The sequence below is a fragment of the Bolinopsis microptera genome, chromosome 3 (genome assembly GCF_026151205.1).
Source record: "Bolinopsis microptera isolate Bmic1 chromosome 3, MBARI_Bmic_1.0, whole genome shotgun sequence".
Taxonomy (NCBI): Eukaryota; Metazoa; Ctenophora; class Tentaculata; order Lobata; family Bolinopsidae; genus Bolinopsis; species Bolinopsis microptera.
The window spans coordinates 14,506,667-14,525,019 of NC_087074.1; the positions used below are offsets into that span (position 1 = coordinate 14,506,667).

The following is an 18,353-nucleotide window of genomic DNA, read 5'->3' on the forward strand; positions in this document are numbered from 1 at the left end:
TCTCTCTCTCTCTCTCTCTTCTGAAGTTCTGACCAGTTAATTGTGTGGCATGTTAATGTGTTTCTGAAGTAAGTGCCATCACAGACGTTAAATATTCAATGTCGCCGCCAAATAGTACAGGGTAAATACCCGCCTCCTGTATTATGTCTGTCAGGATCTCTCTCTCTCTCTCTCTCTCTCTCTCTCTCTCTCTCTCTCTCTCTCTCTCTCTCTCTCTCTCTCTCTCTCTCTCTCTCTCTCTCTCTCTCTCTCTCTCCTCTCTCTCTCTCTCTCTCTCTCTCTCTCTCTCTCTCTCTCTCTCTCTCTCTCTCTCTCTCTCTCTCTCTCTCTCTCTCTCTCTCTCTCTCTCTCTCTCTCTCTCTTCTGAAGTTCTGACCAGTTAATTGTGTGGCATGTTAATGTGTTTCTGAAGTAAGTGCCATCACAGACGTTAAATATTCAATGTCGCCGCCAAAGCTCCAGGGCTTCCTTGTACTCTTCAACAGCCGCCTATTAGTTATAATATATTCTCGCGACAGCAGCCATCAATTTGTGTGGTATTCTCACGGCAATGTGTTAAAACGATCAACCTCGTACCAATATACTCTAGGCTGTCATGTTTGAAAATCTGTAAAATATAATCTCTCCTAATTTGAAAATTAACATTCCCCCGTCTTTAGCATGACAGGTATGTTATGTACCCAATATATAATTGTATATAATATGTCAGGTATGTAGTGGAATATACTTATAATATGTAAAATATATGTTAAATATCAGTGCGCGTGTACTTTAACATGTCTTTTAATTGCTAACATGTCAATTTGGAGGAGTAGTAAGAGTTCCCAAGTTTTCTAAGAAATATCTCAGTGTATGTACTCACTACTCAGAGACCCTTGTACATATTACAGTAAAACCCCGATTTACCGTATACTGTATAGTTGGGAGAAGAAAATAGTTCGGTAAATCGGGGTTTTGACTTTTGGGTCCTCGTCACATGGTTTGATGGTTTCTCTTTGCACAATACTGGTTCCTAATTAGCCATTATGAGTATTGAGTAATGATTCACAAGTACTAAAGTAAGGGGAAGTAACTAGTCTGATAAGCTCGCTTGACATCAGGGACCCATTTATAACCCGTATTTCAAAAGATCACCTGATATCAAATTAAATATGTAGACATTTTGGAGGTACGGTAAATCAGGGTTTTACTGTATCCGAATGTACATTATATTTAATTATGTTGAATATTCATCCGGTGTGGGGGACTGGACATGCATATCCATAATTTGTAATGTATAGCATTTTTAACAAAAACATACCTTACTGCTGAAACGGAGATTCCAGACATTGTGGAGATTGTTTAACCGTGCATTGGTACGTACATTGCAAGGAAGTATTTATAATACTTGTTAATATAGTGGCCATATTATTGTTTAAAGTGAATCAAGCACAACATTCCATGATCATGTAAATGATAAATATTAGATTTTAATAATACTATAAATCATGCTAGATACTGGAAGTAATTATACCATTATAACCAATAACCATTTGCAATATGATGGAGAATTCGAAGTACGCGGTCAGGTACATTTTGCTAAAAACTTAAAAACTATTTGACGTTCACTAAAAATGTCCCTTTAAAAAAGATCATACCATTACAATGATAGCACAAGATGTAAGCGTCCGATCTCACCCAACATTAAGTCTACCCTTAGAGTGGCCTAATTTGGGCATTATGCCACCCATCAAGTTTGTTAGATGAAGAATCTAACCCTTTACCTTAAAATTGCATCATACACTACATACCATGCATGCTAATATTGCAATTTACCACAAAAATAGCTCTTTGTAAAAGCATCTGTACAGATAGCATTGAATTTGATACTTATAAAAAACGTGTAGACATATTGGATAATATATTCAAGCTTGTTTTGGCGGTTAGAATTGTTAAATATCTGTTTATAAACAAACACTGAGCTGCATAGTTTCAAAACAAGATTGTTTTCATACGACATCAACTAATTTATATATTAATTCAGCAGCTGTCCTTTATATTATGCAAAAAGGGATTATTCTGACGGTTTGTGTAGGTTTCTCTGCTAATGAAATAAACTCTCGCAATTCCTGACCTAAGAAAGTTACCCAATCCACTACTAAGTCCTGTAATACGACAGCAACTTTTACTTTATTGTAATCACAGCTAGCTTGATTAGTAACTATAAGTGTCGATGTTGATGACGTCAACGTTACAAGTCACTTAACAACTTAACAACACTTTTGCGTTAAAAATTGATATCGTCTGCGTTTGCTTGAAAAACTGCCAAAAAGCATTAGCAGCCGCATGTTAAAAGGTAGCAACTATACAATTACAACAGTAGGTCTGCCGTTTTCTGACGAAAGTTCTAAAAGACCATTTTTGGGATGTTGGATTCTTTTATCCAAATTTATATTTTGGGTCAGGAATAAGCCCTGAATACCATCAGAAATCATCAGAACCAACTGCCGGCCACCAGAAACCTTCTCTTGGGAACCCCTAAAATGCGGAAATTGACCAAACCTCCAAACATATTGTGACAAAAGAGATTAAAAACCTCGAATTTTGAAGTGGACTTTTGTGTCAGAGAACAACAGAGTTGTCTTCCAGCACTGACGAATCAGAACGCAGAATTGCTGTCACGTGTGAGACTAAATATGGTTTCCTCCACCAGCATCCAGATCTATAATTTGTCCCATGTTGGAACGCTGAGTAATCAATCCACATGCATAACGAATTATAAAAGGTTCTTGAGAAACTGGCGCTCCGACGCATGACAAGAATTATGCTAATATGCGCATTGTTTGCCTTTGAGTATTTCCAAAAGGCGGATGAAAGAGGCACTAACTATTTGGGGATCGAGAGCTATGTTATACCTTCAACCTTGAATAAGTTATTTTGAATATTATATATATTATTGAGAAAGTGCCCAGATCTATTTGTAAGGTTTTTAATGGTAATGGAAGTTGTCAGCAGTCAGTACCTGGTTGTCAAGATTTTATAGCGAGCAGTGTCGAATCTTAGCCAAGGCCTCAAGGCCCATGTCATCTTTTATTCTCCGAAGCTTCAGACAAATTGTAATTAAAGATTAAAATTTGTAGCCTACTTTGTGAAACCTGGCGACAGACTGGCTCCCAGCCAATTTGAACACGCCACGCTATTTCCAGAGCTGTAAGTAAAGTATATTATGTGCATAATCAATATGTCAAGCACTTGCTTAAAACCGTTCACTAAGCATGTTTCACTTGCCGTAGATTACGAGAAATAACGGAGCTTCTAAATTGTACTTCAACACTTAGTGATACTTAAAGTTGGAGTGTATGACGTGGAATGTTGACCATTTTACCACGAACCCTTTAAGCCTGAGTAAATGTTGCCCCGCTGACTAGTGGCAAATTAGTAGACTCATTTGAATATTTAACATAATATCCAGCTCCAACTGTCCTACATGTAATAGTGAGAGGGAGCTATTTATTTGCAGTAATACCTGGGGATAGCTAAATAGTTACTGACTGTGCCCCTACTGTGTTACGTATACTATTTACAGTAAATCGAGCTACCCAAGACTGACAATTTGTAATTATGAATGCTTATCCCTTATTTATCGCCTGCTAAATTGTGGTTAGCGGACGAAAATGACACCTATTTTAGTACTGGTCAGCATAATCATCTAAATTGGGACCTTTGTATAAAGAGACCGGAGTGAAAGCACCCATAACCTTAGTGGTTGCTATAAACTGGTATATATTTTGCTTAAATAGCAAATAGTGTAACTGCTTGGACTTTCTCTTTGGAAAGTTAATGTCGCGCAGGTTGACGGCAATCATAGGCTTTATCATTAAAACATATAACCAAGTTATCAATCTTCGACAGAGGTTTTCTCGATTCTTCCTTTGGTGTACTTAAACGTGCACATTGCGGATAACTCCGGATCAGATTACAGCTGATTCAGGATGTAATATTATATCACATTCAGTGGTTTATTCGATCATGCATTGCGGAGCAGAGTTGCATTGTCTTTAGATAAAGTTTGAAAAAAGGCGTTAAAATTGAACTCTAATCATGTTTTGCAGTGACTTTCGGAGTTTTTAGACATTAAAACCGAGTAATTGACGATGATTGTTGGCAGTTGGCTCTATCGTTGCAGTCCGCAATCCTCATATACGGCACGCGCATACGACTAATGGTTCATATGTAGAACTAGTGGCGCGAAATCCTCATTCGCTGATTAAATTAATTTTATTTGATGCGCCTGAAAATGCGCGTTAATTACAATTAGTAAAATAACTAAGATTTCGATATAATGTATGTTATACAATGTATGTTATAGCGATCGCCGGAGATTTCTCCGCCATAGCCCATAGTATTAAAGTGTAACGAATGACGATTCGCGAATAATGATTATATTTGCTTGGGACTTTGAATGATGCTGGCACTTGAGTCTTGAGTCTGAACGATAATTCTGTTCGATTCTAACCCAATTCCTCTACTCCAGCCTCTACCAATTATTTTTCATCAATTCGCCATAAATGAACAACACATTTTCCAGGTAATGTTCACAGAGGAAGATGTGAAGTACTATTTAGCTGAGATTTGTTTAGCACTCGGTCATCTACATAAACTGGGAATTATTTACAGAGATCTTAAACCAGAAAAGTGAGTGTGACAGCATATTTTAGAGGGATATTGTGTTTCTCATTTCAAGTGTGTTGACACTCGTAAAGTTTATGAACGATTTTTGCTCTCCTATTGGTATAGATTTGATGGAGCAATGAAAGCTGAACTCGTAATTTCAGTATACTACTGGACGTTGATGGTCACATAAAACTCACGGACTTTGGCCTTTGCAAAGAGGGTCTAGAGAAAGGAGACGAGGATAAAACCTTCTCTTTTTGTGGAACTGTAGAGTACATGGCTCCTGAGGTTTTTAATGCAACTTAAAAGCATTATTGTAACGTTTGCCACTACTGCCCTACGGAAGCCTGTGATGGACTAAAGTTGATGTATCTTAGATGCAGCATAGATTTGCAGTAATAATAAATAGCGATATTTGCATATATTTTCTCAAATTTAAATTGACACATCTATTTTGCGTAGGTAGTAAGTAGAAAGGGACACGGAACCACGGCAGATTGGTGGTCGTTTGGAGTTCTTATGTTCGAAATGTTAACGGGGGCCCTACCCTTTCAAGCTTCCAACAGGAAGGACACCATGCATCTTATACTCAAGTGAGTCCAATTTTTTCCTTTTCACCCTTTTGAAAAAAGGCAATAGTGAAAGGTTACGAATGGACGTTTTTGCAGAAAAACGTGGATTTTGGAGATTGCAGTAGGTGGGTCTGAATATGTCGTCGGTACGTACTTCCGTTAGTAACCATGTCAACGAAAAAGTTTCGCGCGCGAGGATTGCTTGCGGAGATGTGATGTATAGATAGCCTGTGATCTATGAATGCGCGGCGCAACTGTGTTTTAATGTATACGATGTAATGTATAATATTAGGTTATAAGCCCAATTTGTACGTGGCACGCGTAGTGTATTGATGTGTACACGAGTATAGTTTACATTTGCTTACAATTTAAGTTCTTTGCTTTACAAGTTATATATATTAAGTTCTTTGGCAATTGAACTGAATTTCAAGTGTTTCCTGTACTTAATGCATAATTTATCAATATTATTATCATGAAGACTGAAGTGAGCTGATTGGAGCTTATACTTAAATTTATAGTAAATGTGAAATGGAAATCTAGCGTCCGCCAAAACGAAGCAACGGGCGCAATTCTTGTTACAAGTTGACATCTTGATTTTGTTCCTGTGCCGTAACTACTAAAACTCGCAGTATTTTTAATTCGTCATAATTTTAATTTATTAACCACATATAAGATAACATAAATATTAAATAGCTTTCAAAATGTAAATACATTTTTGAATAAATAGAAAACTGTCCCCTCAAAATCAAACATGAATTATCTCCATTTCGATAAATTTGGACATAACTATCTGCATTTTATAATTAAGAATCCCAAGCATGCTGAATGTTTGATACTCTGTAGTTAGGTCCCTCCATTTCAATTCCCAGTTTCTGACCAATTTTAGCTCCCCACTCCAAGGCTTCATCACTTACCTGGATGTTGGCCAGAACTTTGTCTTTGCTGATTACACTGTTCCTCTGGGAGTCCTTATCCATCGCCGTCAGAGCCAACTCTACGTACTGTTCATCTATCCCAAACTCTTGGAAAATGCTCTTCACAAATGAGGATTTATCTGCCACTAGCGATTCGTAGCTATAAGACTTTATGTCACTTCTGTCTCTTGTTTCGTTTATGTACAAGTAGAAGTTCGCCAAAGTCATGATAATCGTGGTTTGCCCAAATTCTGCGACTCTGTTTTCCTTCCAAAGTTTCTGTATATGCTTAGGCATTTGGGGAATAAAAAACATCTCCATAACCCAAACTGGGCCTATACCAGAAAATGCACGAATCATTGACGTCATAGTTGGTCTCATTGCCCGGTGCATGTAGGTCTCCTTTATCCCGGGCATGACTTGGTGAACGAGAGGAAGAAGGTATATAATCTGAGAGTGAGTTTTGATGAAATATTTCTTGTTGGGGTCCGGTGTCAGAAGAACCAAAGTCTCTTTGAGCAGGTCATAAAACTCCTTTGCATCTCGCGTGATCGGCTGCTCCTTCTTCGTAAAGATATTCGCACAATCCATGAGGGCTATAGGTTCGGACAGCACCTGGCACTGTTTAGTTTTACTCACCATACTGGTCACCAGCGTGGAGCCACATCTCCCGATGTTGTGTAGTATCGCCACATTACTCCCATCCCTCTCCAACCTCCCACTTCCTCTCAGATAATCCACCACCACCTCCCGAGCCACTCTCCCCACCTCGACAGCTGAGTCGTGTTTCACCACGTAGAGGAAAGGATACTGCTCCGCGTCGTGTATATCCACCTCTGGTCTGGTCCGGACAAACACGAACTCCTCCTCAGTCAGGTGGTACAGAGTTACGTCATCCCGTTCTATCCAATCTAGGTCCTTTACTCCTGTGAACTTCAGAGTGTAGAGAACCGGGTCCCCGCCTTGCAGGGAAAAGGATTTCCAGTCGTAGAGTACGTCGTAGCACATGATACCGTTAGTTTTCCTATCTGAGCTGCTCGGTCCGAAGAAGAGGTTGATGAGGAGTTGAACTATTTTTGAGATGAGTCCAAATACTGCCCCCTTCGTGGCGATTACAACAAAACCCATCGTCATGTTCAAAAATACAAAATGTAGAAAATGTGCAAATATTACAACAGTTTAAGCGGTCAAACAGGGCCTGGATATTATCCAGCTACACAGAAAGGGAGGTGTAAGCTTCAAGTGTGTGATACAGTGTCATAAAGCAGGCGAATTAAAAGACATGAAATATGATACTATTCAGATAAAGGTCACAGGGACTAATTTCTGAGTAATTGTATTAGATGTTTAGACAAATTGGTCTAATCATACGTTAGTTATCTTTTAATTTCATTTTATGTTGCTTGACAATAGATAAAAGTTGCTCGAGACTAGAGTACTGATTACTAATGCATGTTATAAAATATCGCACATTTCACAATTGTACATGAATCTGTAAGAGAAGCCACTCTACATTCGATGATTTCTTTAATAGTTGTACGTGGTTCTGTCCGGACCAGAAGATTCCCTGACGAACAGAAATGTGATATCTAGAAACCCTAAAATTTACTTATAATGTAAAAATTAATGCTGTTGACATCTAAGTTATATAGCCCATTTTAAAATTGAGTCGCTTTTCAACAGAGGTTTTATTTAATCTAAATGCTGATGATTTAGTTTTTCATATTTCTATATTGTGCATCATCAAGAATAGGGTGATCAAAAATAATGTTGGGATTTTTTGAAATTATTAACTTTTTTAGTTATACAATTTTTTTTAATTAACAAATTTTGAAACATAAGTTGCTTGAATCAATTCATCAATGTTACGAAATTCATTCTTGCTTGTCATTTGATCCTGACTTAAAATTTGGACGATTTTTTGGCAACTTACCAAAAAGTTTAAAAATCTTAAACCTGTTTTTTTAGCGATTTTTAGAGGGTCGTCAATTTTAAAATCGAATTAAAATCGTTTAATTATTTATTTAAAGGTCTATTTCAACATTCTTTCCGGGCTATCCCTTTTAAAAGATCCCTAGAACATATTATACTCGTATAGCTTAATTTGAGAGATTCAAACGAATCTCAGGCATGAACCACTCAGGCATGGACAGGCATGGTTTTTCCATCCTCCCTCAAATTATATTGCGATACAAACAATTGTTTGAACTTACAAAATCTTTAGCCAGAAAATAAAAACAAGTCAAGAAATCGATCACAAATATTTCAGGAAAAAATAGCTCTCTTTTATTAAGAACTTTGACCTTTTATTTAAGATAAATATTAAAAATCTGATAAAAGATAAATCTTCTCCATTAAAAAGTTGGAAGGTGTGACATGTTTTGGGATGTTTTTAAAAGACTTAAAACATCGAATCAATATTACTTTGAGGCGATATAAGCGATGTCTTATCTGTGCACGTGTCACCGTCACATGTAATTTTAGTGCAATGTGTTAGGATTTCTTGATGAGACGATAAATATTAAAAAGCTTTTTGGTTTTTCTGGCTTGATAACTGATAAAGGCTCGGTTTTTTAAAAGACTTAAAACCTCGAATCAATATTACTTTGACGGACTATTACTCTATTATAAGCGATGTCATATCTGTGACGTGTCACCGTCACATGTAATTTTAGTGCAATGTGTTATGATTTCTTGATAAAACTCCGTTACAAATTGAACTGGTATCTGGCAATATATAATACTGCACCTAAGATCAATAAAATATGATAAAGTAATGTATAACTAGACTTAAGTAAAAGTCTAATAGAATATTCAATATAGAAAACAAAATACTAAATAGTCTACTGCTTGAAAGCTTAAAAATAAATATATCACTTTTAAAATACTGAATTTCTAACTTTTCAGGGCGAAACTAGGAATGCCTCAATTCCTGTCATCAAAAGCTCAGAGCTTGCTACGCGCAGTCTTCAAACGTAATCCCAACAACCGCTTAGGTGGGTTATGTTTATTTTCAAATCTCGTTAAACTTGATATAATAAATTGGAGTAATTTCTAGGTCTGCACGATTTGTATTTTTTTGATAAAATCATTTACATCATAATTCAAAAGTTCTGTCTGTCTGTCTGTCTGTCTGTCTGTCTGTCTGTCTGTCTGTCTGTCTGTCTGTCTGTCTGTCTGTCTGTCTGTCTGTCTGTCTGTCTGTCTGTCTGTCTGTTTGTCTGTCTGTCTGTCTGTCTGTCTGTCTGTCTGTCTGTCTGTCTGTCTGTCTAAACGACCGCGCATGTGCAAATTTGATGAGAAATAGGAAGTTGCATAGTAACCATGGTAACGGTGTTGAACAACAACGGTGCACAAGATTTCCGAGCGACATTTCACATTTTGATCGATTTTGTGGTAATTACGTTGGGTTTAGTGCGAGCAACATTTTAATCGGCTGTATCTTTGGTTCTTTGGTTGTGATGGATATTTATTGATGCGCGATAAAAACTTGCTATCAAAGAATACAATTAGCTTCCTCCCTGTGACCACGGGCTTTCTTGTTAAATAATAATATGATAACGAAAAAAAACAACAAATAACACAATCTATTTTCAGGGAAGCCACCATTGGATTATATAGAAATAAAGAATCACGACTTTTTCGCCACCATTGATTTCGATGTGAGTACAGTAATTGATAAGCGATTTTTTTATGTTTAAGTTTAAAGGATGTTATCAAAAGATAGTCTAAACTTTGGAAATAAGGTTAACTAGCAATATTAACGCTGATCCAGGATCGCATTTTGATACAGACTTCCGCAGCCGTTACTATGACCAGCATTGGTTGCTCGTTAAATGTCATTTACTGGAACTAATTTTCCTTGCATGTGCGCATCAGACTATAATCTATACTATAATTTAAACTTGACGAAATTTCCCCGGCAACGGGGAAAAAACACCGAAAATCGACCTCAAAATGACCCTCTGGTGATGCCAAACCCAGCTCGCAAATGGAGTTGAAACCTCGCCATTTTTAGCAGGGTTGTAGAAAAAGGATAGGAATAGGCTATAGCATTCTTAGAATTTTGATTTAGGCTTTAGATTTTTTATAATTAACGTCGGAAGTGAGGTAAAATAACCGTTAGAATAATGTCGTTTGTTTGGGGACTGGTTTGTAAGCCAGCCAATGTTTACGAATATAATATTAATAACTTTATTACATAATCATAAATATATATCATAAATAGATCAAATCTGAAACACAAATTTGCACGCAGTTAATAAATTTATAAAAAAAAGAAAATGAAAAAAAAAGGTTTATTGATAAAAACAAAATATGGAGCACTCTGTGCTTCCAACAGCCTTTCAGACTCGCGCTAAGTTTGTTAGGGACTGATTTAGGATATCGTAGATATTGCTATGCCATGCCATTAGTTTGGATATGTAGTGTTTGTGATTGTTGAAATCAATTAATCACGGTTTGTGCTGATAGGAAAATAGTGATAGTGGGGAATGTGGCAGTGTAAATATGGACCTGGAATTTAGGATGTGTGGCTTATCCATTAATATTAGTTGCCGCTAGTCTGTGATCAGTTTGTTCTGGTTTTTTTGTGTGCAAATATATATTCATAGTTTATTTTTGTAATATCATATAATATATAGTACTTAATAATAACCATATGACTAATAACTGATTTACTAATTAACTAATTAACTAATTCACTAAACTGATATAATGACCGTTGTGTCCAGTAACTTTCAGACACGTTGTGACCTTCTTAGACCTGGAATATTATGTAATAAGAAACTGGGCCACGTGTCATCGTCATTTTCACTCTGCAGGTTCAAGAGTATGCGTTTTGTAGCCGATTTAAAAAGGTTTATGGAAAAAAGTGTGGGTAGGGTGCTTACATTTGCATTTACAGCATAAATTGAGAGTAAAGGTCCTTTGAAAAACATCGAAGATCTGAAATGTGTGGTGTTGTACTCGGCTAACCAGGATGCTGCAGTCACGTGATCTGAGTTTGCAGTGGGTGCATTTTCTGGGATAGTCATACAGATTTGTTGAGGGACTGAGCTGCGGAAATGTTTGATTCGGTGCATGAGAATTAGTGTGTTTTTTACAATAACACTGTGCACCGTGAGTAATACCATTGTTAGGAAAAAATTGTTGTGTGGGTGTCTGGCAGTCGACCGTCTTTGTAAAACAGTAAATTAATGTGACCTGGCATTACTGCCCCTATACCCTGTTTTGTCGTGAGAAGAGTGAGTCAATGTGATGTGTTTTTGCTGCAAACCCCCCATACAATTGAACAGAATTTAAATGCGATTGAACAAAACTTTTGATATATCTGTAGCCTTATTTGAATCGATAGGTGACGTTTATGTTGTATACATAATTCCACTACATTACCGCATCATTTTTGATTCTAAAAGCGCCTTTGCTATGAAGCTTTAGAACCTGTTAGTTTTTATCTTCCATTATATACGCAAGGAAACCGTGCTTCCCCTTTTATCGTTCTAATGTGTTCCCTGAAAATGAATATTTGAGTATTTTCAGTATTCTAACACGAAAAAGCAATTGCATCTTTGTTTAGATGTAAGTGCAAGTCCATTACAGTCAACCCAGCGTATTTAGCTAAGGTTTACTGCGCGGTTGCTAGCAACTTTAAAATCTAGTCGCGAGCAATAACATCTTAACTACGCGCCGTTTGTTATGCTGTATGCTACGTCATAAATTCTATCTACCACATTTAACGCTCAACGCTATGACTTAGATGCATAACTTTGGTTGTGATTGGTTTTTTTGATGCTGTAAAAAAAGTATCGTTTTGGGAATCCCGAAAACATCAACGCTGTCGCCAATTGTAATTAAATTCCATTATGTCTACTGTATAAACCAAGCTGTATGATGAAGAAAATAAAAACAGAACTATGTTTAAATTTCCTGAACAAAGCGTTTCGACTAGCGGGTTCTTGTCTACTATAATCTAATAGCATCAGACTATAAGCTACTATAATCGTACTATCATCAGACTATAATCCTCTATAATCTACTAGGATCTACCTACTATAATCTACGATAATCTCACGCCTCGTTATCTATCGTAAATTAACTGAGTGAGGCGGAGCTGCGAGATCGAGAAGCCCCGTTTTAAAGTCACTATATGTTATAAGCATAACACATCAAGGCGATTAAAAACGCAAATAACACAGTCGATTGGCTCATTCTCTGTTGATCATCTCTTTGGAGATTTGAGGTCTCTCAACTTTACTTAAGTTTGAGTGTGTCCCACAACCAAGGCACCATGCCGAGAAGTCCGCTGTGATGTATTTTAATACATAGATCCTGACCTAAAGGCAAGGAAGCTCTCAAATCTACAGCAACAACAACAAAAGAAAAAAAAACACAGTCGAGTGGCGATATCATGATGTAACTCTTGATCTGAGACTCAAACTCATTCCACATAGAATGTTATCATTGAGCATAAACTGAAACTCCTAATTCACACGTAGACCAGAAAATTGTTAGTACTTTTGGGCATTAAACAGTACCATACCTTTGTAGATATAAGATAAATTGTTGAATTTTGATTGAATTGAATTTTGATTGATATTGGATTTAGATTTAATTTAGGGTGCACTAAAGTTCGAAGTTAATCAACACGTGATTTTATGTGGCTTGGGCCGCTCCTAACTTGAATTTCACACGTGGCAAAGAATTTTAAATATCTTTTTGGCATTAATACACACCTTTGTATAAATGAATAATTGTGAATTTTGATCGAATTGAAATTTATCGAATTTGAAATTTGATCGATTTGATTTTTGATTGAATTGGATTTAGATTTAATGGAGGTGCCTAAAGTTAGTGCATAGTCACTTTGACCTTCTGACTGCGCCCCCAAACATAAGTAGTACGTATACCAGCGCTAAAGCTTGGACAAAGTTGTGCTGTATATTTTAGAACAACACGAAAACGAGCACACAATATGTAAACCCATTATTTAAAAAAGCTAAATGTGCTCAGACTCTTACCCCTACTACTTAAATTTTAAACTGTTCTCGCTCACCTGAAGAACTGGACAAAAAATAATAAATAAAATCCTCTAACAGATAATCCTACCAGCACACACTGAATGATCTAGGGCTTTGCTTAGTTTGTGCTTGTGCACGAGGGCCAGTGCCAATGCTAAGATGGCAAGTACGTACGGTATACGTACCTTGAATTAGCTGGTACGGTACTTCTTAAATAAAGTAGGCCTGAAAGGTTACAAATCCAGTTTGTTAGCAATGACAAGCGTAGTATAAGGTTGCGACCTGACGAGCTGAAAAGCTGGTGTTTCGGATACGGCAACGAAAATGAAGCTTATGAGTTTAACGATAATTACAAGTTAGTATAGTGTAGTACCGGTTATGTTGTGTGTTTATTTTGCGACTCTAGTTCGTCTCAATTATTATGAATGATACAATACAAATAAAAAATTGCCATAAGTCCTGAAGAGAGTGATTCAAAATGTGAAAAAAAAATTGTACTTACAGGGCCTGGTACCGTAACGTACCTTAAAAGTAGCGTACCGTAAGTACTTAAAGCCCTGTACCGTACTACTTTGCCATCTAAGGTGCAATGTGCACGGAAGCCAGTGCAGTGTGCACTGAAGCCAGTGCAAAATGTGCACTGAGGCAGTCAAATGCTCTGAGGGCTGGTGCAATGTGCAACTGAGAGCCAGTGCAAGGTGCAACTGAGGGCTGGTGCATAAATCGTGAAAAGGTAAAGCCAGGGGCTCTCAAGGATAAAAGGGGTAGATCGTTGAAATGGAGTAGTTGCGTTAAATACCCTCTCAGCTCGCTAAGGGTATCCGATTTTAAAAGTGAATTTAAATCCGGTTAATCCGTTTAATAAATTTATAATTAAGTCGTGATGCAGCCTCTCTCTGAAACCATATATTAACAAGGAAACTGAACCAGTGGTATGACAGGGAGGTTTACAGTATTATTAAAAGGGAAGCGATTTAACTCACTGCTTTTCCTGATTCCAGGATCACAGTTTTTATCAGAATTTTTTATGTAAGCTTAAGGTCGTTGTCACCACAGTCACAGTCTTTGCAACATGCCCACGTCAGCAAACGGAAATGGGTTTACTTTAAATTAACTGAAGCAATCAACGATACACAAACTGAGTTTACTGTTTCCGTTATTTATATTATACCGTGCGTTACAAACTTGCTGAGGAGCCAGTGCAATGTGCACTGAGAGCCAGGCCAGGGCACTGAGGCCGGTGTATAAATCCTTGAAAATTAAACCAGGGCTCTCAAGGGATATCGTGAAAGGAGTAGTTGCGTTAAATTCCGCGCAGCTCCAGGGCCCGGATTTAAAAAGGGAGTTGTTAACTTCGGCTAATTGTAAGAGCATTTTAAACACACCATTTGATAGAAGTATGTAAGCTTTAACGTCGTTGTCACCAGCTGTCACAACTCACAGCCTACTGGGCAACATGCCACTCAGCAAACGGAAATATAAACTTTGAATTACTGGAAGCAATCCAACTGAACTCAGAACTGAGTTCAGCTGTTTCCGTGATTTATATAACCGTCGTTACAAATCCCCGTTCACGCTACTGATCTATTAGACGGCTTGGTGATGACTTTAGTCGTTTAAACATGCAATGAACGATATTTTTCTCCAAAATTCTAATATAACCCTGACATTTTAAATGGAACCTCCCCATATTGTCGCGCGTAAGAAAAGGTAACTCCGAGTGCGGTGCAGTGGCGACTTAAAATAATAGTGGTGTTTATTAAACACACTATATTTATAAATGAATAAGTTCAGTTAGATCAAGGAATGACCTACATCGGAACTGAGTTAAGAAAGTTAGAAGTCAGCTCTTATTTATACTGCAGTCTACCTACTACCATCGCGCGTTAGGTCTCTTTAACGCGTTACCATAGATAATTTGCAACAATCTATTCAACATGGACCAGAAAAGATGGCTATTTCAATAAAAGGCTGTGTTGAGTATTGAACTTGAAGCTCGCGTGAACCACCAACCAAAAGACTGCCTTGAGGCCAATAGACCGCCTAGCGAGAAGGATTATTGTCAAATACGTTCCATCCGGCTGCAAATATTGATTGACATGCGCGTGACCTCATCAGTCGACCGTCGAATCGTTTAGACAACACGGACACCAATGTTCCAATATGCGGTAGTTAATATTTACCAAAACCCAGAATCAATGTAGAAGTGGACCGCGCTCCAGTGTCTCTCTTGCCCAACAAAAAGTAAATGATATTAATTTGATTGACCGTTCTCAAATGCAAAATGATACCGAGAATGTAATCGTCCGCTCGCTTTTTGATTATAATGTCAGGGGTAAACTTTATAAAGCGAAAATATAAACTGATATCTTCATTAATAAGGAGGAAAGTTTCAACGATTTCGAATTTTTCCTTTAAAAAACATTTGTCCTTGTGTTTAGGAAGCATATCGGTCGATCACTGACTGAATAGTGAATAGGCCACTTAATACGCATTCCAAGGGCATTAAATTCATATATAAGGACATTAAACTGTCGTGGCAAAGCAAAATTTGGTTTGAAATCACGATGAGCAAATTTCTCACCTTTCGCACGTGCAAACTTTGAGCGGAGGTTTGCGTGCGCATCCAATATTGATTCGCCGTAAAAGTTTTGCATGATGGGTTATATATAGTTTATAAGCAAGCAAAGTTTCAAATATTTCAAAGAAAACTGAATCACAACGGCACTCTAAAGTTTGAAAAAATGTCGAAAACAGCAATTTCAGTGATTTTAGCATTTCTATCATTTGGGGGATGTCCCCACGTGTGCAACTTTTCGCTTTTCAACTTTAAAACTAGCCAATGCACAATTATACCTATAAAAAGCAGAACTGGAGCTCCACAACCCAAGGCATGGCCAACACCAAGAATAACGAAATCCAAAATTGACGTTTTTAGAAAATAATGCTTCAAAAAAGCACAAACTTCAATGACGAATATCTTTATGAAGGAGCAAGAAGCTAAAAAACTTTCCGGTAGATTTTCATAATGCGTGAACATTGATCTAGAGGCAAATTTTCCATCAGTTTTTTGAATAAAATTACTCCTTAATGGTTAAAATTAAGTTTAAATTATTAACTTTGTTTAAAATATCAAGTTTAAAAAGACAACGGAGGACGTCATCAAGGTGTTGCAGAGAGACGCATCCAAATATTTTTTATACAATGTAAACTAAAGTGTAAACAATTAGTTGCAAGACCTGTGGTCGAAATGCTGTATCTTTTTACTTTGAATCTATGGACACTTAAATTCAGGATACAATTTGACTGGCAAAGCGTCTATCCTGAATATGTAGTATTAAATAATCACGACAATCGAGCGTAAAACAGGGTTTCTAGAAAACCCACTCCCGAGCCTCGGAAACCTGAACTTTTGTTTGCAGTCGATTTGTCCAACGTCTAGACGGCCAGAAAAAATTTTTTTCCAGATCCTAACTCATTTTAACATGGTTTTAAAGGCACCGATTTTCGTATAACAGTGCGGGCGAGTATTTAATGCAAAGTTCGGAAAATTCTCAACAGAACTATTTTTATTCCGTCATCTTTGACATAAAATTGACAAGTTTTGAACAAAAATAAATCTGCTGACGACTTCCCGATGAGTCTTTAAGCAGAAAAACTCCTGCTGAGGCGTGGGCCTCGGACAGCCGCCGCCCCGAGTGCACGCTTCGCGTGCACGAAAGAGGCTTGTAACGTGTACCAAAGGGGTATAATATAAGGGGTATGAAATAAATGGGTACAAGTATACCCCATTAAATGCTACGTCTTGCTTGCAGCACCGTGACAGCGATAGCTCAAAACTGGGAATAAATTTGTAGAAAAGTTGGTGATATTAATTCCATACGTGCAACAGCAAGACAGAAGCATACCTGACGTCAAACCATAAACTCGCATTATACTGGCCTTACCCTTAAAAACTGCGCGAGCATATCGCTTCTAGAAACATTCAAAGGGCATAGGTGATATCACCGAATTTATTACAATAGCTTCAGAGTTTCAAATATTATTATAAAATACAGATTTAGCTGTTTATATAATCAATTCCCTAGCTAGAGACTAAACAAAAGGCGTTGAAACCTCCCTTCCGACCTACAATCGGTACGAACGAACTCATTACTTGACACTGAGTTCACTGTTAAGGTACCTAGTGAAGCCCCTGCCGCGCCAGTCAGCGCTGCTTCTCATCCCCCCAGTGAATTCACTGTATTTAGATGATAGGTATAAAGCAGTTAATTGGATTTACTTTTATATATATTGTTTTAACATTCGAATTCCCCAGTCTCTTTTTTTGAGACTGACATAATGTTATCCTCAGATAGTTCATAAGTCGATTCACTTCGGCGCTGCCATTCCTAACAATTAAGTTTTGGGGGGGGGGGGGTGGGGGGGGGGGGGGGGGGGGGGGGGGGGGACAGAGATATAAGAGTCACAACAGGAAGAAAATTCCCTTGACTAAAATACCCCTATATCTGAGGAGTAGGAAGTGTTAGATGTTCACTGGCTTACGATCTTTCTCTCAGTGATATTGAGTTAGTTTGTTAAGTACGAAACTTGAAACAGGAGAGGGAGAGCATAGTTTTTGGTCAGTACGCACTGTACGACTTTTAAAAGGTGCCGAAACTGTACGAATTTTAAAAAGCTGTCGAGAATTTTACCGAATTTTAAACCATCTGATCCACCGTCCGATTTGAAAAACCTGGACAGTTTGCTTCGTCAGAGTTTTGCGGCACTATTGGCACTATACAGACAGAAAAACACTAGACCGAACACACACACACACACACACATCTATTGAGATTATAGTATAGATGTTTATAATATACCTGGATTCGTTCGTCAATTAGCACGATTATATTTATATTGAGCACATATTTCCAGCCCAAAACATTTCCAAGTTCAGTGATTTCATCTGGGATAGATGAACAGTGTTACTTGTCACGGAGGACCATTCTTGCATTGTAAATTGCATTATAGGAGCGAACCCCTGATGTACAGTGGTTTTATAAAATCCAGTCGCAAACGGTCCGACTATTGGAGATAAAATAAAATAAATCTCGGTTATGTAAATTCTCGTTATTAGCACCACGCCAGAGAAAATATCGAGTCTAGACCAGCGAACTTGATGCAGTATACTAATGCAATAAATACACCTCACA

The 18,353-nt window shown here is 37.5% G+C and overlaps 1 protein-coding gene across 1 annotated transcript in view; it reads left to right on the forward strand.

Annotated features, from left to right (window-relative positions):
* The window catches only part of LOC134813057 (ribosomal protein S6 kinase alpha-3-like), a 56,518-nt gene extending 39,135 nt beyond the window's left edge, over positions 1 to 17,383 (forward strand). The window contains exons 7-12 of the mRNA XM_063820733.1: positions 4,568 to 4,674; positions 4,815 to 4,941; positions 5,116 to 5,246; positions 9,047 to 9,135; positions 9,737 to 9,801; positions 17,251 to 17,383. Coding sequence (XP_063676803.1) covers positions 4,568 to 4,674; positions 4,815 to 4,941; positions 5,116 to 5,246; positions 9,047 to 9,135; positions 9,737 to 9,801; positions 17,251 to 17,271 — 540 coding nt within the window. The 3' untranslated portion in view covers positions 17,272 to 17,383. The remainder of the gene's footprint in view (positions 1 to 4,567; positions 4,675 to 4,814; positions 4,942 to 5,115; positions 5,247 to 9,046; positions 9,136 to 9,736; positions 9,802 to 17,250) is intronic.
* The last annotated feature ends 970 nt before the right edge of the window (positions 17,384 to 18,353 follow it).